This window comes from Vulpes vulpes, chromosome 7 (assembly GCF_048418805.1).
Source record: "Vulpes vulpes isolate BD-2025 chromosome 7, VulVul3, whole genome shotgun sequence".
Taxonomy (NCBI): Eukaryota; Metazoa; Chordata; class Mammalia; order Carnivora; family Canidae; genus Vulpes; species Vulpes vulpes.
This window is the reverse complement of record NC_132786.1, coordinates 113,491,928-113,514,274: the sequence shown is the minus strand read 5'-3', so window position 1 is coordinate 113,514,274 and position 22,347 is coordinate 113,491,928. Positions and strand designations below refer to the sequence as shown.

The 22,347-nt window shown below is 40.1% G+C and overlaps 1 protein-coding gene across 20 annotated transcripts in view; it reads left to right on the top strand.

Annotated features, from left to right (window-relative positions):
* The window catches only part of ELMO1 (engulfment and cell motility 1), a 672,133-nt gene that overhangs the window by 397,103 nt on the left and 252,683 nt on the right, over positions 1 to 22,347 (top strand). For all 20 annotated transcript variants that reach the window (XM_072764753.1, XM_072764758.1, XM_072764757.1 and 17 more), the window contains one exon: positions 3,938 to 4,042. In XM_072764753.1, coding sequence (XP_072620854.1) covers positions 3,938 to 4,042 — 105 coding nt within the window. The remainder of the gene's footprint in view (positions 1 to 3,937; positions 4,043 to 22,347) is intronic.

Sequence of the window (22,347 nt, the reverse complement as noted above, 5' to 3'; positions counted from 1 at the left end):
AATCAGAGACTATGGGGTGAGACCAGGAATTGGTGCTTTAAGAAGCCTCCAAGGAGATTTGAATGGCTGCTCAAGTTTGAGCATTGCGGCTCTCCACCGGGGTACAGTTTTCTCATCTATAAAATAAAGCTACCAGCTTAAATCATATTTGAAGGCCGTTCCAGCTCTCCAGTGGCCTTGGTGTAACAGGTTGGAAGATTCTCTGTCTTAGGCCTTGAACCTTTTCTTGGATGTGTAGGTAATTCAGCTAAAAAGCTGGCATATGGGTAACAGAAAAGAAACAGATCTCTGGGAACTCTATACCCAAACACCCCATAGAATGTTCACTATAATGTAAATTGTGCTTTCTTCATCCATTGTCCCAAAGTGGAAAAACCCTGGTGCTTTGGGAGGGAAGGCAGACGCTACCCCCTCCTTTGGGGGCTGGAGCTGTCTAATGTGATTCACGGAGCAGCACTTCTATGGGAACTAACAAATGGCATCTCAGAAGGGTGTACAGAGGTACACGGGCTTTGCAGTAAAACAAGGAAAAATTTCAAGCTATTCATCAAAGCTCTTGCAGCTTCCATTTCGAGACAGGTGGAAAAAAATAACATGGAACAAGCAAAGAAAATAAATCTGTATCCAGAGCATCTCATAAATAAGAAAGGACTGGGGAAACTGTTGGCCTTGCTGGATTCTCAGGGTATTTTTGTCACGGTATAGAAAGCTTTCAACTGTTTTGGCATGTAGTTCTTATTCTTTTTCTCATTATCAAAATCTGGGGTTGTAAAATCATTTTACTGCTTATTAAAATCAAAAGAGAAAAAAGAAGCATTTCAAGGAAAGGGAGACTGGGGAAATGATATCTGAAGTTAAAAGTAAGAGAGAGGGAAAGCAAGTGAGCACAAGTGGGAGAACGCATAGTTCCCCCAGAAATACAAAGTAATGTTTTTCATCTAAAAGGCAATGATGCTTTATCAATTCAGGGCAAGTCATAGGGAATCAAAGGCAGTTTTCTAATTGGCTTTTGTTTAGTAAGGGTCTATTTGTTGGAGACAATAAGGCATGGTTTATTGAACATGAGAGAGACTTTGGCTTGTTATCTGGGAGGGATAGAGAAATTATAGCTTTTATTCAAAGGGATGGATCACAGGCCCACTTTGCCTGAGTGAATGATGCTGATTGAGGAGCTGCAACGGTCATCTTCGTGGTATTCCCAGCAGTGTCCAGTTGACCAATGACTTGACATTAAAATCCTGGTTAAAGCCCTGTGCCCTGAGTTCAGATTCCGGCTCTGCCACATAACTGGCTCTGAAGCTTGGGGCAAGCTACCCAGATGCTCAGCAATTGTCGTTCAAAGTAAGATAATAATAGAACCTACTTTGGGGGAAGTTTTATGAGGATTAAGAGTTAGCATATGCAAGGTACTTTAAGTAATGCCTGACATGTAGCAGGCATTATTTTATTGGGATTATTTGCTAAAGAGCTCTAGATTTCTTTAAAAGAATCCTAAAAATAAATTATATTATTTCTTAACTGTAAGACCTTCTGAGAGCAGCATCACCCTATTAGATCTCCTCCATATGTGCCCAAGGAGGGGTGTGATTGCTATTAGGCTTTGAGTGGATCCTGGAAGCACAACTGAAACAAAACTGATGACTTTAGTGCCATAGGGACCTTCTGCTTGGTCAGCTTCACTGACATAGCTTTGTGGGGTTGTTCGAATTGGATTCAGAGGAACTAATTTTCGTCATTTGATTTCCTTTTTGTGTGTTTATTTTTGGAATGGACTCAGAGCAACCCTAGAAATAGGTCTGAAGTACATGTCATCTTTTTCTCTCTTACATTTGGCACAGTCTCCTTTGTTGGCTGGGCTACTTCATAGCAGCTAATATTGATTAGCCTGTATTTTTCTCAAATAGACTTTTCCCTGGCTATGGAAAGTCTAAATGCTAGCAGCACCAAAATAAATGCATTCAACTTATAAACCAGTGGTAGGGAACAAAGTGGGAACAAAAGCGTGCTGAGACATACTGTCCAAACAAGACATTGCCTGCTCTGTCAAATCCAAGCTGTGAGGCCCTGGGCGAGCTTCTTGTCTCATCTAAGTGGCAGTTTCCCATCCATACAGTGGGGATACTAGTAATGCCCACTGCCTATTTATTATTAGATCATACATGCAAAGCACAAACTAGTGCCAGCCCTCAGAAAGTACTCAGCAAATACCAACTTTTAAAATGTTGCTTATGTTCATAAAAATCTAATGTATTGAAGTCAAAATAATAAATTTGTGTATAATGGATGAATTCCATTATTCCAAGAACTAAAGCTGTCGTAAAATCTTTCATTACAAGTTACTTTTCAAACTGAATCTCTGGTCATTTATTTCTAGCCTTTTGGTCCCCTTGTTATTGATACAAGCCTGACCCTCCTACTTTAGTGAGTATTGAATGAAGGCTAAACACTACTGCATTTGGTCTGCCCAGTGATTTTTATTTTTGTTACAAGTATATTAATTTTAGGAGATGCATCTTTCTTATTGCAAGTGGTAGTGTTTGGGTATTTTAAAATCTTTCTGACATCTTCTATTGATCAGAATAAAATGCTAAAATAAAATATTGAAGTCACTGCACAGACCCACCTTGCTATAGAGATATGGACGGGGGAGATCCCTGGGTAGCTCAGTGGTTTGGTGCCTGCCTTTGGCCCAGGGCACAATCCTGGAGTTCGGGGATCGAGTCCCGCGTCGGTCTCCTGGCATGGAGCCTGCGTCTCCCTCCTCCTGTGTCTCTGCCTCTCTCTCTCTCTCTCTCTCTCATAAATAAAATAAATCTTAAAAAGAAAAAAAAAGAGATATGGACGGGGATGCTCTTGAAACTTAGGCCAATAGGCAGCACCACTGTTCCATAGGTCCTTTATTAGCTCATATTTTTTTTTTCCAAATCAGAATGGAAAAGACAGTTTAGATGTACTCTTCAATATTGCAGAAAAGTATTAGTTGTTTGAACCTCGAGCAAGTGAACAAGAAGGCTTTCCTGTACTTAAATTAGAAAAAATTGCAGTGAACCAAAATGTCCCTGGCAGATCAGAGATTCAAGCTGTTTATTAAGACATACACAGGAACAAAACAAAAATATGTAGCTGCATACAAATTACCTGTGTTATGAGGTAAAAACAGTTTTCTTTATTATCTCTTTAACATTCTTTTTCATCTCTTTAACAAAAAATGAATTAAATCATTTACCATGTAGATCTGAATTTTTGGGACAGATCTTGGTGATCCTTTTTAATGATGGTGGAGAGTGGTTTGCAGCTCTGAGCAACAGTCTTGTGGTGTTTACTGAGTGATCTTGAGCATATGGAGAATTTGCTGGGCATATTTGTAGCTATTATTTTGTCTTTGTGGCCCTTGGCACTGTGTGTAGTGACCACAAAACCAGAACACTGCCTGTCAGCAGGCTGATGTCAGGAATGTGTGGACATCTGAAATTTTATCAAGTGTCTGTACTCAGAGGCCTGCAGATGGTCTAAGCCTGGACAGTGCACAAAGTCCATGGGCAGATATGGCTGTACTTAGCCCTCACCCAGAAGGATGAAGACACTAAAGTACAGAAGGATGAATGCCAGAGATGTGGCGTCATCCCAGATCTCTCTCCCCAAATGCTACTGGTTCCACCAACAGCACAGCCACCAGAAGTACAGTTTTTACATTATTTTCTCTTCCCCACAGGGTCATAGTGTCTAAGAGTAATCTTATATTTCCATTTTCAGCTGAGTATCCTAAGCCCAGATATTAAAGCTGCACCCGTAGAGAGAAGCCCTCACTGCCAACCCAGTAGGTTTACCTGAAGATAGAAAATGTCATCCTACTTGGTTATTTGGAGCTGGCCTTGTGGTACTTTGGTCTTGAGAGGAGAAAGAATTAACCTGATCCAATATTTTGTTTTAATCACAGAATCATGTCAACCCTGCCATGGACTTTACCCAGACCCCTCCCGGGATGTTAGCCCTGGACAATATGCTGTACTTTGCCAAGCACCACCAGGATGCCTACATCCGGGTAAGCATGCAGCTGTTGTAGGTTCCCAACTGAATTTGAATTTCTAACTTACAAGTATGGAGGGATTACCTTTAGGTGAGTGGCTCCAGAGTTTTGGCTTTCATCGCCCAGTAAAATAAATATTAAAATAAAATAAAATCAATAGGGACACAAATTGAGATTTTTTTTTAACTTAAATTTTCTCACATGATGACATTTAAAAATACACAGTAGATACTGGAAAGTGTCTTATATAAAACTCATATATAAGATTCTTATTTACAAAAATTCTTAGGCTTAAATAGCAAGGAAGAGAAATGAAATATCTACCCTAAGCCTCCACAATTCCAACTTTAGTGGAGACCCTGATGGCTTATTCCACTTGTTGGAAAAGAGACTGAGAATTCTCTCTGGTTCTGCTTCTGTTCAGTCCAATGCTGGAGACACAATGAGATAAACAAAAAAGAAAGAGAAGAATGGGAGAGATGGGGAGGAAAGAGAAATGATTTTTCTCACATTTCATAACAGACTAGTGAAACTCCCACCACTGAGAGGGACTCTTTTGTGGGTGGGGCAGAAGGAAACAAGAAGGTGCCGCCTGCTGAGTGGGCAGTGCCATGTGGAAAGGGCCAAGTGTGAACCAGTAGGAGCCTAGGGATGGTGACATAGGGCAGCTCCACTGGGTGCACTGGAATTGTGCTGACCGCTAGCCCCTGTCATCGGGGACAGGAGCCCAGATTCAATGGGGTTGAGGTATACTCATCCAAGACTGAGATGGAGGAGGATATGAATACACGGGCCAAGGGAATTGGCAAGTGGTTAAAATGACGACTGGATCTCAGCTAAGAAAATACTTGATGAGTGAATTGCCTAATGCAGAAAGAGTAAGGCTCAAACTAGAAGAAGATGAATCTAATACTCTGATATTCTCTGTTGGATCCCTCTTGGCAGCACTGGCTTTTGGAGACCAGGGTTCATGACTGGGCACTGTCATGGTGTAGTGATAGTAATGTGGACAACTCCTCTTGTCTAGGCTAAGTTTCTTCTCCAAACAAGAGAGCGGTACCCCTCCAGAGGGCATTTGGAAATGTGTGGGTAGGTTTCATAGTCGCCATGCCAGTAGGGTACTGCTGGCCCAAACCTGTAATTCATGGGACACTGCACAGTGAAAAATTATTCTACCCGGGAACGGCCCCCTTGAAAAAAGCCATGCCAGATTTCTGAGTTCCCTGTAGGTACTATATTTTAACTTTATGTGTTTTCCTATATGTGCAGTTTGACAAGCTTTGATTTGTACTGAAATATTATTTGTAATTTGATTATGTAAAGGATTTGATGCATTCCCGTGAACAGTCTGGGATCAGGTGCTTAGTCAAATGCAGTCTTTCATAAGAAAATTATTTTTTCATGAAAGTTTAATTTGGCTTATACGTGTATATATTTATTGTACAGATTTTTTTTCTAGGAATATAATCTGCTCTCACAGTAAGTAAATAGTATTTTTGAGATACCATATAGTATATAGCCTTGGAGAGTTGAGTGTGAAAAGAAGAAGCCAGATAGAAATTGAATTTAGCATTAACTGATTAATGCCTGTAGATGAAGGTTTCTAAAATTAGAGCTTATTGATGCTGACTGTATTGTTAATTGCATAAGAAGCATATGTCTCACGAAAAGTAATTTAGCGTTTGAAGCCCATTTTCCTCAGTGTATTCTCTAAACTGTTATAAGTAAAATGAACACATGGATTAATACATGGCACCCGTAAGAACTTTATATCTGGTAAGGACTTAAAAGAAAATAACATATTTGTAAAGAAAAATGTGGATCTTTTTGTCCACGTGCCCTTTTCTTTATTATTATTTTTTTCACATGCCCTTTTCTTTACCAACTAGACAGTATCTACATGCGATAATATCTATATCTCTGTCTATAACTGAGATGTCTGTTATTTTCTCAGAAGTATTACTTTCCTTTTTTTTTTAAAGATTTTATTTATTTATTCGTGAGACACACAGAGAGAGAGAGAGAGAGAGAGGCAGAGACACAGGCAGAGGGAGAAGCAGGCTCCATGCAGGGAGCCCGATGTGGGACTCGATCCCGGGACTCCAGAATCATGCCCTGGGCTGAAGGCAGATGCCAAACCGCTGAGCCACGCAGGGATCCCCAGCATCACTTTCCTGATATTTCCTTTGTCCCGTCTGACTTTGGGGCATTTACTTCCAGATGGAAAGCCAAAGTCATTTACATGAATAGTTGGGTTTAGGGGATCACATACAAAGTCTGAGAGCTTCTACAAGGAAGTCTTGGAGTGGCTCTGGAAGCCGTTATCCCAGTAATAGTGAAGTAGTGGTTACAGATGGTGAAAACCGTCATCCCAGACAGCTCATTAAATTTTTATCTATGAGCTGAGTGGTCTCTTCTGAAACATAAAAATGGGTTCCTTTTATTTTTTATTTATTTTATTTTTTAAGAAGATTTTAAAAATTTATTTGACAGAGGAGAGGGGGGAGAGAGAGAGAGAGAGAGAGACCATAAGCAGGGGGAGCAGCAAGTAGAGGGAGAAACAGGCTCCTCACTGAGCATGGAGCCTTAGGTGGGGCTCGATCCCAGAACTCTGGAATCATGACCTGCACCGAAAGCAAACGCTTTAACTGACTGAGCCACCCAGGTGCCCCAAATGGGTTCTTTTTAAAAAATAAGTTTATATTTTGATGAAGCTTGCTTTATTTTTGACAGGTAGATCTCCTGTCTGAATGCAGTAATTTATTTATTATTTATATCTTTCATTCAGTAAACTCTTATTGTGTACCTGAATGTGGCCTCACCCTTCACTTTGCCAGTCAGATTTCCAGTTGAGATCTTTAAAAGGAATTATGACACACACACACACACACACATTTCCTCTTTGCCCCTGACACCCCTTCCAGCTATCATATTCCTTCAAACACCACATATTTGTATTTTTCTGGATTGTCTTCTTGCCGTGTTCCAATTCATCTGCCACTCACTTCTCAGCACCCTGCACCAAGGCTTCCACTAATCACTTTCCAGAAACTGTTCTCCTGCCAAATGTAGAACAGCCCCTCTCTTCCTTCCTCTCATCTGCCCTTCCATTGACACCAGACACTGCCATTGACCAGTTTCTCCTTTTTGCCTGAAGCCAATACTGTCTGTCTTGATCCAACTTCTTGTCCATTTCTCTTAGCCTCTTTGGTGGGTTTCTTTCCCTCTGCCTGCTCCATCTTCATGCCCAGAATGTCAAGGACTCAATTGTAGAGCTTTTTCTCTTTTCAGTGACTCAGGCTGCACATGGTTACTGAGTAACTATCAAATGCTCAGCGGGGAGCTAGGTGATGGGGATTCCCCAAGGAGCAAGTCACTTGTGAGTACTGTCATTGAGGAGTAAAGGAGGCATGAAGAGGTAAATGCCAGTCACTTTCCCAGCCACGTGGAGTATAGTTTGGGCAGGGGAAAAGGGAGCATCTTGGGGACACAGAGGAGAGTCACCAACACAGGTGTGGGAGTCAGGAAGTGGCATCTACACTAGGACCTATTGGATAATGCTAGATAATCAGGCGAAGGGATGGGGACATGGAGAGTAATCCAAGTGGAGGGAAACATGTAAACAAGTGTATAGAGGTGTGTGCCTTTTTTAGGGAACCAAAAATAATAGAGGATGGCTAAAGCAGGGAGTGGTGAATAGGATCATGGCTTGAGGCCATGTGAGCTGGCTCATTAGGAACCCTTGAGGCCATATTAAAGTGTTTGTTTGGACTTTCACCTCAAGGCATTGAAAAATTTCTGAAGTGTTTTAAGTAAAGATGATGTGAGTTAATTTTAGAAAAATCACTTTCCTGCCAGAAAACAAATGTGAGAAATCAAGACGAGAGGCAAAAATAAGATTTGGGACCTTAAGGAGAAATGACAGTAATCTGAACTAAGGTAGTGACACTGAGGAGAGGCAGTTTGAGTGAATTATTTTGGGACTAAAATAAACTGGGCTCTCTCTGAGGGAGAGGGAGATGACTGGCTTGAGTGAATGGAAGGATGGTAATGTCATTAATGGGACAAACAGTAAGGGTCTGTGAGGGGCTAGTCATTTGGAGACATCCAGACCCTTATATGCATGTGGGATATCTGTCCGGTGGACGTGTCTAGTAGGCAGTGAGATGTGGGCAGCAGAGCTCGAACCCAGGTAGATGCCACATTCTATAAATTCTACATCCTTAGACTTGATCATTCCCTTTAATCTGTTCATCTAGATGGTTGCTGAATTATCTTAATGGCCTCCCTGCTGAAGTCTGGTATCTTCACACCCACCTTCCAGACCAGCTAGAAACATAATCTTTCTAAACAGAGTTCAAACATTTTGGGAACTACCCCTGGGCCATAAGCCTACCCTTTGTAGTACCTGGCACACAGTAGATTTTAATAATTTCTTGTTAATTGATTAGAGACTTTCTTTAGTTTTTATTTAAATGGCCTCTTGCCAAGGATTAATTCATTTTTTTTTATCATCTGAGAATCATGGGCTTCATTCCTTTTAACAGCTTCATAGAGGTATATTTTTGCAACATGAGTTTATTGACCGGCAGCCTGATTTCTTGTGTGTTATTTAAATGTACTCTCTAACTGGGTACTAATGAAAGTACTGGATGTAATTGAATTACCCCACACTTGGACAGGCCAGGAACAGGAGGAAGAATTAGAAATCTGAGCATCCCATTACGCCTGGAGTAAAATCTTGAGGCATAGTATGATTTCAGACTTCTGGGTCTTATTTACTCCGGGCATAATTGCTTTCGCTTTTTCTGAAGTTGCTTCACTTCCCGGCTCTCCCCCCGTCAAAGCTCTCTCTGTGAGAGGTGGAGGGTGACACTTGGCTTGCTCCCATGATCCTGCTGTCATTATTTCACAGACAGGATAATGGTACAGAGCAGAGTGTGTTGCATGTTTTGGTTTTGTTTGCTTTTTTGTTTTGCTTTTCTCCCCCATCCCTGGAGTGGCAATTCTCAGTACCTTAGAAGAAAGAAGATTAGTGACTCCACTGGAAATAAAACCTTTGGACTTATAACATGTGTTCTTGTTATATTTAATTATTCATTGGGCGCTACTGAAAAAAAAAAACCCAAAATGATTGGGTTTTACATTCGGTTCAAGACTCATGCTGGCTATTGGGGGAGCCAAGACTGAGCCACAAAGCAGGAAGTAATGATGAGGAAATCTCAGGGCCCCAAAACACGTGATGCCCAGGTCTGAGGAAGAAGTAGGATCATGAAAAATACTTAAGACACACTACAACTAAAAGAGAGTGGTTTCAGGACGCAGTCCAGTCTTCACAGTCCCATTTGTCATCCCCTGTTTGAGAAAATGTGTACCTAGCGTGTGTTGGGTTAGCCTAGAAGTCATCTTCTGTACGTTAGCTCAGTCTTCAAGAAAATCCAGTGGGAGAAGCATTGTCATCACCATCTTGTAGACCCAGGAAGTGGGATCTAGAGAGGTACGGAGAGTCCCAATAGGACAAATAGCCAGTAGACAAGTGCAACTTGAACTTCAGTCTTTGGCCTTCAAACCTGCAGTGTCCTGTCTCTGGGCTTGGAGTGTGGTGGACACAACAATGCTCTTCTTGATGAGATGGAGGAGAAGAGGGCAGAGTCAAAGACTAATGGTTAGAAGACATGGAGAGTTGATGATGCCATCAAGGAAGTGTTTGTATTTACTTACAGTCTTCCTAAATCTGGCATAATCAGAAAGTCATTCCTCACAGTGTGAGCGGTGGTACCTTCTCTTTTCATTTAACTACAAACTTTATGCATAAACATCAATACGTACATCAATACCTAACTACAAACTTTATGTTTATACAACATCACATTACCTTTATTAAATTGTAAATCCTTTGAAAACCAAGGCTGTCTTTTTCCTTTATGTTACCATTTTACCCAATATTTGATTGAGACTCGAATGATGTTATTTAAAGAAATAAATGAACCCGGCAAAGGTATCACTGCCAAGCTTTCCAGATTTCAGACGTGGTTGTAAGTTTCAGACTAGTGACATGAGAAGTGACATTTAGAGGATCAGGGGAGCTTCAGAACCTATTGTCAGTCATCTGTCTCCCTCTTGGCATTACAGCCAGACAGAAGCGTGCTGTGCATTAATCCCAGGCCCTAAAGACGTCAGATAAGCTATTTAAATGTGCAACAATAAAAGCCAAATGCATGCAAATGAGATATTTCTGTTATTGCTTACATCTTTTTCAGGGGAAAAAAATTCACACAGAAAAGAAAAACAGCCCATCTTCTTAGATGCTAAAAAGCATCTAACTAAAGGGAGAGAAATCCCTTGTAACATTCGCATTTTTTCATTCACTGACTCATTCAGGAAATATTATCAAACACCTACCATCTGCCAAGCTGGTGCTATGCACGGTAGCTGTGGTGGTCAAGAAGAAAGGCAGGGTCTAGTTCTTAAATATCAGAAATTAGAACTGCAGGCAAAAGAAGAGAGTAGAGTTTGTTTGTCTTATTATGTTTTCTTTTTGTTCTCCCCTTTGGGGTTTTTCTTGTCTTCTTCTGGATTTTTAGATGTGACCTATCCTGGATACATCTACCGAGTCACAAAGCCTTTACTTGACAGTTCTTTGCAATTTTCCACAATATACTGAGCAGGTAAACATTCACCGATTTATAAATTATCATACTGTTTAGCTATATGAGAATCGTTGAGGACTTGCTTTCTTAACCAGTGACCTAATTTTAAGCAGCGGTACTCTTTCTTAGAGAAATACTCTGGTTTTGGGTCACTGTGGACTAGAACAAACCTGACCTCTCTTGTATACTTTCTTTAGTGTGATATTTGTCATAAGTAAGATGTTTTCTTAATGAGACTATTACATACCTAACACGGAATTTATAAAGTCTTGAGGCTTCTAGTAACAAAATTAAGAGTAAACACTGGAAATGACTTGTTCTTCATGCACCCTGCAGTTCTTGCCTCAACATCCCTCCTAATTTATGATGAACATTTTCAACTAATTGGAATATCTGAGCACACTGGGTAACTACGCTAGAACATAATGGATTTCCTGAGTGGGGGAAGAATAGAAATCCCTTTAAAAATAAGATTAAGTATAATGATTTCATGCAATTGTGAGCCAGGGCACATGTATGTTTCTAATGTTACACTAAATCAGGACAGAAATATTTATAATACGTCAAGTAAATTAGATTACGGGAAAAGGCGGATATTTGTATTTAAGAATTGTTTTCTCAAGCTTCTTTCATGGTAGTCATTTTTTTTTTTTAACAGATGAAAAATTTAAAGTGTGTTTACACGATTTCAAAACCTTTTGACGGATTCTTCCTCCTCAGGATGCATACGTGGTAAACACACTCGTAAAAAAATAGTTGAAAGAAATATTGACTTAGACCCTAACTCCCCACTGAGACCTGGAGGCTAGCCCTAGAGGCAGTACTGAAAAGAAATGCTCTGAGATGACCTACAATGGTAAAAGCTGCCATCTCTTAAGCCTTTGCATATTTTGAGTACTTCACACACATTATTCGCAATTTTCCCTTCAGTGCTCCCAGAGATGGGAAGATAAGGTGACCCTCATACCCTCTTCTTCCAGGACACAGATCTGTTTGCTGAGACCCACATCAAATTCAAAGCCTTTTGGGGGAAACTCATTTGGACTTCTGTCTCCTTCATCAGAAGGCATAAACATACGTGTGGTAGCAAACACAGAGCTTGCCATGACATGACAACTGTGCCAAGCCCGTTTATTAATCTTTCACAACACCCCTCTGAGGTCAGCACTGCTGTTACTTCTATTTTACAGACGAGGAGACTGTCACACAGAGAAGTTAGGTGGCTTGCCCAAGGTTGCACAGCTGGGGAAGTGCCAGAGCTGAATTTAAAGCCAAGCAGTCTGCTTCCGGTGGCTTTTTAGGGGTTTTTAGATTCCTACGGGGGGTCTCAGCTACGGTTCAAATGAGTCTGTGGATGTGTTTGCTCAAGTGGCCCAGTATTTTTAAAGGGAAGAGAATTTGAGTCGCCTGTAGTCTGGGTAGGCATTCTCTCTTCAAGTAACCATGAGCCCCAGAACTCTCTATCATATTGTCTGTCTGCTTCATGCATTCTAGTTACGTGCCTTGTACCTGAGGGACCTGAGTTAGTGGCCTCCAGTACCTGGGGGTCCACGGTGACGTTTGTGAAGTTCTAAATACAGTATCAGCACACAGTGGGTGCTCAAACCATTTTATTTGCCTTTTCCCTTTCCCAGTGCAAAAAGTTATGCTTGATGAATATGTCCTCTCTCTCTTGCTAAGAATAAAGAACTTAAATTTCAGCCTCCCAAGGGCGGGCAGAAGGAACAGTCATGCTTCCCACATTCTCCGGTTGTCAATTTCAAGGACACAAAATCATCAGATCTTATTATAAATACAGTGTTCTTGGGGCCGTGCACATGGTCAGCCCTCCACACCGTATGTCAAACCATGCAGCGGCTCCCTGGCTGCCCACTAGTCGTCATTTAAAGGGAGCAGGAACCAAGTATCCTCCACTCACTAAGGCAGGGTGCTGATGGAGGCAGTGCTGAGTCTTTAAAATAAATTAAGGAACTTTTAACATTTCAAGGGGGAAATTGGCAGTTTCCCAAGCGGCATAATTACAGGACAGTGTGTAATGTGTAATTAAACTTAACTATGAAGCAAATGATTGGAATAAAGCTTGGTGGCACATCATTTTTTGCTCCCACAGTGCTGACAGATCCTCCCCTCCTCTTGTCCCTGAAATGGCTTTAGCAGCAATTGCTCCTAATTTTTTTTTTTAATGAAATTATATGTTGCCAGTTAAACACACAGTTTCATGTAAAGGAACCTTTTTTATTTGAATGACGTTTTCCTTCTAGGTGATCTGGAGCACAGAATCAATTTGGAATAACAAGGACCCCAAGGCCTAGCCTTGCTGGAACTTTAAAATGACTCTTTGTCTAATAACTCACTGACATACTTTATTCTTTGCTTTTATTTTTATTCTTTCTTTGACCAAGGTCCACAGCCTGGAGGCTTATTTTCCTGTGGCTTTTTTCATGTTATAAAAATAGCGGCATTAATTTCATTGATTGTGAATAACCAAGCTGTTACTGCTAGTCAGGACCCCTTGAGAGTGTGAATATATGTGATTAGATTTACTAATTGCACTGGAAAAGCAGAATTTCTGACTTCCAAAGTCAGTGATTTGAAAGGGATGCTTCAGGCCTCAGGATGAGATCATTGTTTAACACGGGCCTGGTTTTGTCTCAGAAGATCCATCATCCGAGGAGGGGCAGGCAGGTTCCACGTACATTCACTACTCGGTGAGACAGTGTATGTGCTCATGCCACCTGAGTTCTTTCGGTGCCGGATTCAGAATCTGAAATCTGAAGCAGGTCCAAGACAGGATGACTATCTGTTTCATTCTCCTTTGCTACCAGCCCAAGCTGGGTATTAGATTCAGAAATGTTTTATTCAGCTATATTTGAAGGTTTTTCTGTTTATGTATTTTTTTTTATTAAAATGCAGTAAGGGCTTTACAACACAATGATAGATTGCTTGAGAAAAAAAAAAAAAAGAAACCAAGCTACATAATGAACTCTATGTAGTTGACACACTGTAAACCCAAGCCCAGAGTGAATTACAAGGTTGGAAACTACAGACACCCTCACTAGAGTACCAGCGAAGCCCTTAGCAGTCACTGCCCAGAGGTCTCTTAGACTCAGTCATACCTTTCCATTAGTTCTCCAAATTGGTCCTCCCTCAGTCCACATTGTCCATTTTGATGTCTCGCCGGGCTAAACAAATAAATATTTATTGAGCACCTGTTCTGTGACCAGGTGCCTCCTTTCAGCTGTCATTGATCAAGCTTCCATCTTTGATTATACATTTTCTACCTTCACAGTACAGAGCTCAACAGCTGCTGTGCTGGGGGTTTGCTGTTGTTCCTCCCCCCTTTGGTGTCATTGCTGCACCGTGTTGCAATCCAGAAAATCCAGGAGCTGCCACTCGCTTGTGCCTGTCTTTTTTTAAGAGGGAAAGTTTTCTGGGAATCCTCTGTCTTTTTTGTGCCTAGATTGGAAGGTATTATAGGCCTCATTGGCTTCTTAGTTATTCTTAAATAATAGACTTTATTTTTAGGAGCAGTTTACAGAAAGATTGAACAGAAGGTACAGTGTGTTCTCCTACACCCCCTGCCCCTCTCTGTTGCACACAGTTTCCCCAATGATTAGCATCTTGCTTTAGAGGGGTACATTTAGTTAAATTCCATAAACCAGTATCCTGCAACTTTGCTGTAATTGCTTATAGGTTCCAGGAGTTGTTTGTTGAGTCTTTGGAATTTTCTAGATAGATACTCATGTCATCTGTGTACAATTTTATTTCTTCCTTCCCAGTCTGTATACCTTTTATGCCTTTATCTTATTGCATTACCTAGGGCTTTCAGTAAGATATGGAGGAGTAGTGGCAAGAGGGAACATCTTGCCTTGATACTGATCTTAGGGGGACAGACTCAAGTGTCTCAGCATTAGGTATGATGTTAGTTTGCTGTAGATTTTTTAAATAGATGTTCTTTATTAAGCTGATGAAGTTCCCTATTAGTATCCATTTGCTAGGACGGCGTAAGAAAACACCATGGACTGGGTGACTCAAACAACAGAAATATTTCCCTTCACATTTCTGGAGGCCAGAAGTCTGAGATCAAGGTGTCAGCAGGATTGATTCCTTCTAAGATCTCTCCTGTCGGTTTGTAGATGTTTGTCTTCTGCTTGTGTCTTAACATGGTCCTCTTTCTGTCTGTGTCTGTGCCCTGTGGAAGGACATCAGTCATATTGGATTAGGACCCACTATAATGACCTCATTTTGACTTTATTAACTTGTTAAATACCCTGTCTCCAAATATGGTCACATTCCGAGGCACTAGGAGTTAGGGCTTCAATAAACGAATTTGGGAGGACATAATTCAGCCTGTAACACCCTCTATGGCTAGTTTGCTGAGGGTTTTTTATCATGAGTAGATGTTGGATTTTGTCAAATGCTTCTTCTATGTGCATTAATATCTTTGTAGGATTTTTCTTCCTTTGCCGTGATGAGCTATATTAATTGACTTTTGAATGTTGGACCAACCCTGCGTATCTGGAATAAATCCCGTTTGATTACAGTGTATAGTTATTGGGTTCTATTTGACAATATTTTTTTGAGCATTTTGCATCTGTGTTCATAAGAGTGTTGGTGTGTAATTTTCCTTTCTTGTGATGTCTTTGATTTTGGTTTAGAGTAATGCTGTTCTCATGAACAGATTAGGAAGTGTTCCTCTGCCCCTATTTTTTGGAATAGATTGTAGAGAATTGACATCACTTCTTCTTTAAAAGTTTGATAGAATTCACCAATAAAACCATTTGGGAATGGTGCTTTCTGTTTTAAATGGTTACTAATTATTGCTTTCATTCCTTTAATAGATATAGGCCTATTCAGACTATCTGTCTCCTGTCTCTTGAGGAATTGGGCTCTTTCATCTAAGTTATCACATATGTGGGGTATAGAGTTGTTTATAGTATCACCTTCTTACTCTTTACTATTATCGGGTCGGTAGTGATGGCTCCTCTTTCATTTTCGATGTTGGTAATTTATCTCTTCCCTTTTTTTCTTGGTTAACCTGGCTATAGTTTTATCATTTTAAGTGATCTTTTGAAAGAACCACCTTTTGGTTTCATTGACCTTTCTGTGTTAATTTCCACTTTTCAATTTCACTGATTTCTATTCTAATTCTAATTTTTTTCTTTCCACTTACTTTAGATTTAATTTGTTCTTTCTAATTTCCTAAAGTGCAGGAATTGATTTTACATCTTTCTTCTTTTAGAATACATGCATCAAATGCTATAATTTTTCCTCTAAGCATTCTTTTGCTGCATCCCATAAATTTTTAAAAGCTGTGTTTTCATTTTCATTTAGTTCAAAATATCTTCAAAATTTTTTTAGGCTTTTTCTTTAAACTTTGTGTTATTTGGATGTGTGCAGTTTAATCTCCAAATATTTTGGGATATCCTAGCTATCTTTTGCTTATTGATTTCTAGTTTAATTCCACTGTGGTTCAACAGCATACTTTGTGTGATTTCTATTCTTCTTTTCTGTTAAGATGTATCTTATGGCCTGGAATATGGTCTACCTTATAAATGTTCCATGTGAGTATGAGAAGAATGTGTACTTGGTTGTTACTGGATGATGTATTCTATGCATGTCAATTAAATCCAGTTGATTAATGGTACTGTTTATTTCAACTCTATTTTTAATGATTATCTGCCTGCTGAATCTATCAGTTATCAAAATATAGATATTCAAGTCTCTAAGTATAATACCAAATTTGTCTGTATTTTCTCACAATTTTATCAGTTTTTGCCGAACATAATTTAGTATTCTGTGGTTAGGTGAATATGTTTAAGGATTCTTCTGTCTTCTTAGACAGTTGACCTCTTCGTCATTATTTAATGTATCTCTTTTCTTCTTGACAGTTTTTCTTGCTCTGAAGTTTGCCCAGAAAGTCATATTGATATAGCTAGTTGTTTTCTTTTGATTCATATTACCAAGTCTGGGGGTGCTCCAGTCGGATTGGGGCCACTAAATATGGGGGGTGCCAATGGGATGGGAGCCAGCAACACAGATGGTGAGTAGGTATGGGAATGTATGGAATTTTCTCTCTTTTTGGTAATCTTAGTAACTGTGCCTGTTGTAATTGGCAGTTAGGGACTATGACTATTTTGAGGTGGATTGCTTAATGAGCCTGTTTGTATTGCCTGTTTGCATTCAGTTCTGTGGTCATTGTGGGCCCTTTTGTTTTGTTTTGTTTACCTTACTGAGGTTTCCATTGCTCAAGCTTGTTGCCTAAAAGCGGTCTCTATACCAAGACATATCTTTCTCCATCTCTCTACTTTTATAGTCTATGTATCTTTATATGTAGAGTAGATTTTTTGTGGACAGCGTGTAGTTCGATCTCAATTTTTATCTACCTTGACAGTCTCTGTTTTTTAAATGATATATTTAGGGATGCCTCCGTGGCTCAGCAGTTGAGTGTCTGCCTTTGGCTCATGGCATGACGGGATCAAGTCCCACATTGGGCTTCCCACCAGGAGCCTGCTTCTCTCTCTGTCTATATCTCTGTGTCTCTCTCTGTGTGTCTCTTGTGAATAATTTTTAAAAACATATTAATTACCACACATTCAGTTGATATATTTAAAGACAATTCACATTTAAAGCAATTATTGATATAATTGGATTAGTATCTACCATATTTATTTCTGTTATCTCTTATCTTTCTGCGTGTATGTGTGTGTATTTCTTTTGTTTTTTCACTTTAATCTACCCTCTCTGCTTTAATTGAGCATTTTCTGATTCCTTTTCTCTCTTCCCTTGTTTTATCGATCATACTTCTATTAACAGTTTTTAGTTGCTGCCCTAGAGTTTGCAATATACATTTAAAACTAATCTAAGTTCACCTGGAAATAATATAATACCACTTTGCAGGGAGTACAGGTACTTTATAAGAGTATTTCCGATTCCTCCCTCCTGCCCCTTATTCAACTCACTTATCCAGAAGCTATAATTATTCAATACGTTATGGGTATTATTATTTTGAACAAACTATTGTCTGTTAGATCATTTAAAAATAAAAGAATATTTTATTTTGCCTTCATTTATTTCTTCTCTAATGCCCTTTCTTTCCTTATGAAGATCCAAGTTTCTGACCTATATCATTTTCCTTCTCTCTGAAAAATTTCTTTTAATGTTTCTTGTAAGACAGATCTACTGGTGACAAATTCTCTATGTTTTTGTTTGTCTGACAGTCTTGATTTCTCCTTTATCTTGCAAGGATAATTTTTTTTGGACACAGAATTCTATGCTTTTTTTCCCCACTCAGCACTTTAAATATTTAAAAGGATAATTTTTTTTGGACACAGAATTCTGTGTCTATGCTTTCTTTTTTCCCCACTCAGCACTTTAAATATTTCATTCATTCTCTTCCTGATTGTATGATTTCTGAAGAAAAGTCTGATGTAATTCTTATCCTTGTCCCCCTTTTGGTAAGGTGTTTTCTCTTTCCCTCCAGCTTCTTTAAGGGTTTTCCTTGTTTTTGATTTCCTTCAGTTTGAATATAATATGCCTAGATGTAGATTTTTTTTTTTGTCATCTATACTGCTTGTTGTTTTCTGAGTTTCCTGGATCTGTGCTTTAGTGTCTTTCATTAATTTTGGAAAACTCTTAGACATGTATGCATAGAATATTTCTTCTGTTGCTTTCTCTCCTTCTCTTTCTGGTATTCTCATCGCATAGGTGTTATAACTTTTGTAATTGTCCACAATTCTTGGGTATTCTGTTCTATTGTTTCAATTCTTTTCTTTTTAAGCCACCAAACCATGCCAATTCTGTAGAGTTAGGAGATGTTGCTGGAGAGGTAGGCAGGGGACAGATCAGGAAAGACCTTGCATGCTTTGCTAAGTAGTTTACATAATTCAACAGAGCATTTCTGCGTTTATCTGCTTCACACGTTGTACTTCTATGTGAATATTTCATTTAGATACAGGGTCTAGGGATCCCTGGGTGGCGCAGCGGTTTAGCGCCTGCCTTTGGCTCAGGGCGCGATCCTGGAGACCCGGGATCGAATCCGACGTCGGGCTTCCGGTGCATGGAGCCTGCTTCTCCCTCTGCCTGTGTCTCTGCCTCTCTCTCTCTCTCTCTATGTGTGACTATCATAAATAATAATAAAAAAAATTTAAAAAAAAAGATACAGGGTCTACTTCTAAAACAGCTATAGACAATGGCAATGACAGGAATTTTGAACTAGTGAGTGATGTGGTGCCTTTAAGAAAGATCAGGCTGGTAGTGGTGTGGAGAATGAATTGGTGGTATCTGTAACTAGAGCAGGGTAATTCTAGTGGTCCAGATGAGAGATGAAGAGGTTTGATGTAGAACAGTGTAGCAGGAATGGGTTTGAGATACCAAATTCCTTTTTTTTTTTTTTTCAGCTTGGGAAGTTTGTATTGCCTTATGTTTAACTCACTGATTCTTTCCTCATCCCTGACCAGTATACTAATGAGCCCATCAAAAATGTTCTTATTTTTGTTACAGTGTTTTTCATTTCTGGCATTTTCTTCTGATTGTTTCTTAGGGTTTCCATATCTCTGCTTACCTTGCCCATCTGTTCTTGCCTGTTGTCCACTTTTTCTGCTAGAGCCATTAGCATATTAGTCATAGTTATTTTTAATTCTTGATCTGAGAAGCCCCAAATCTCCACCATATCTGAGTCTGACTCAAATGTTTTCTTTGTCTCTTCAGATTGTGTTTTTTGCCTTTTAGCATTTCTTATAAGTTTTTCTTGAAAGCTGGACATAATGTATTGGGTAATATGAACCAAGGTAAATAAGCCTTTAGTGTGAGAGTTTATGTTTGTTTAGTTAGAAATGATCCTGTGTTCACGGTTTGCTATAGCTGTGGTGTCAGAGGCTGAAATTCCCTCTGCTGTCCTTGTTTTTGTCTCTCCTGTTGCCTTTGTGTTTCTCTAGAGACTCCTTCAAAAATAGAGTCTGAGGCTTGTTGGTTTTTGTTTTGTTTTGTTTTGTTTTACTTGTAATCTCCTGTTATTATACAGGAGCCCTGTCTATATGATGGTCAAATATGGAGAGAAGGGGAGTGTCCTATAGTCCTTTGATTAGGTCTCTTTCTCTCTCTTTCTTTTAAATGAGCCTGTGCCTTTGTGCTGTGAACTTTTACCTGTCTTTCTCAGTTCCCTTCTCCTCTTTCAGATGAGACAAGAAGGCTAAACATGGCTATAACCTGGTATTTCCCTTCCCCCAGATTGCTTGGGCTCTACAAAAAGTAGTTTAAGCTTTACAAATCCCTTGAGGGCAGGCCACTATTAAGGAGAATGGAATTCTCTTTAGAGTTCAAGACTTAGTCTAATATGCTTAATTTTTTTCCTCCCCCTGATTGAAGGAAGAGATGATTTTTCTTTGATCTTCACCTTGAGAACATAACACAGCTCCCAGAGGTATAACTCATGGAAGTGTGGGGGTCCTTGTTAGGCTGGGCCCCCAGGAGATTTTCCCTCTGAAGTCTCATCCAGTCTCTAGCAATGTTGCTTACCCTTGAGTGTTCCCAGCAGGCTCCAGCATTGGTTTCTGCTCCCAGTAAGCTGCAATCCTCCTTATTTGCCTGTTTCTCCAGTTTTGAGGGTGACAGTCTGCCCTGTGGCCTCAATTCTCTGATGGAACTAGGAAGAGGTATTGATTTTCAGTTTGTTCAGCCGTTTTCTTGTTGGGAATGTAGGAGTGACAACTTCCAAGCTTTTTACATGTCAGGCAGAGAAACAGAAATTCCCTCCTTGGTTTTTTTTGGGAGGAAAACACAAAACAAAACATTTGAATTAAAAAATAGCTGGCAATTTTGTTTCATTGCTGGAAATTCCTGTACTCAGTTGTTATTTAGCTACAAACATCCTTCTAGGATCTACTTTCTTCAGGGGTTAAACCTGGCTAAGTCTACTTAGAACATTAATGCTGAAATGTTTCATGGCACTGAGTATGGGTTGCCGCAGTAGCTCCTTCCAATGACTCTAAAATCCCTGGCTCAGAGGATTACTCTTCATTTCATTAACACTCAGTTGCCATTAACCTCCATCAACAAATTCTCTTGATTCTACCTACAAAATATACACACAATTCCACCTCTTTTTCCCCACCTCTGCTGCCTATATAGTAATCTAATCCATTGGGGCGCCTGGGGCTCCTTGGTAGGTTAAATGTCTGACTCTTGGTTTTGGCTCAAGTTGTGAACTCAGTGTTGTGAGATTGAGCCCCATGTTGGGCTCTGTGCTTAAGGGGGAGTCTGCTTCTCTCCGTTTCTTTCTCCTTCTTCCTCTGCCCCTTTTCCCCTCTGCATGCATGCATGCTTTCTCTCTCAAATAGCTAAATCTTTTAAAAAATAATGTAATCCACTAAATATCCCTCTTTTAATATTATAATAGTCTAATTGGTTCTTCCTGCTTCCACCTTTGTTCCTCTTGTCTATTCTTTTTTTTTTTTTTTTAAGATTTTATTTATGTATTCATGAGCGACACAGAGAGAGAGACACACACAGGCAGAGGGAGAAGCAGGCTCCATGCAGGGAGCCTGAAGTGGGACTCAATCCTGGGTCTCTGGGATCACACCCTGGGCTGAAGGCGGTGCTAAACCGCTGAGCCACCAGGGCTGCCCCCTCTTGTCTATCCTCAACCCAGTACTCAGACTATTAGGAAACCAGAACAATCCTAAACATTTTTCTCATCATTATCACTTCTCTTCTCTAAATCCTCCAGTGGCTCCCATCTCACTCTGAGTAAAATCCAGAGTCATTGCCAAGACCCGGAAGAGTCGACCATAGTCTGCTGCTATGTCTTCATGTCCATCTGTTCTTTGCTTACTCCAGCCTCAGAGACCCCCTTCATATGGGTCTCCTAGAGCCCCCATAACAAAATACCACAGACTGGCTGGTGTAAAAATAGAAATTTATTTTCTCAGAGTTCTAGAGGCTGTGGGATCAAGATGCCAACAGGGTTGGTTTCTTCTTTGGCCTCTGTCCTTGGCTTGCAAACAGCTGCCTTCTTGCTGTGTCTTCACACAGGGCATCCTGCTATGCACTAACGTCCCTGGTGTCTCTTCTTCTTACAAGGGCACCAGTCCTATCGATTTAGAGCCCCTCCCTAATAGCTTCCTTTTAACTTAATTGCCTTTTAGAAGGCTTTTATCTCTCAGTATAGTCACATTCTAAGGTGCTGAGGGCTAGACCCTCAACAAATGAATTTTGGGGAAACACAGTTCAGTCTATACATCCTGCTGACCTTGGACAGACCAGGTATAGTGCAACTTCCAGTCATTGTACTTGCTGCTTCCTCTCCTGGGAACCTGCTCCGCAGTTATCCCTATCATTTCCTCCCTTGTTGCCTTTAGGTTCAGGATTGGTCTTTCCTCTCCATCAAATATTCAGTAGTGATTTCATCCTTTTGCTCCCTGTTTATCACCACCCCCCCCCCCCTTTGTTTTTCTCCAAATGTAGTACTTGTTTATTATACTCCGAAATTTTTTTGGTATTTATTTCCTGTTTACCTGTGCTGGTGTATAAGCTCCATGAAGGCAGACATCATGTGTTGTGTCTCTGCTATGCTCCTCTGTGTAGAGCAGTGGCAGAGAGACAGAAGGCACTCAGCACATATCTGTTAGATGGTAGGAAGCCATGGAAATAGGTTTCCATCTGGAACATGCT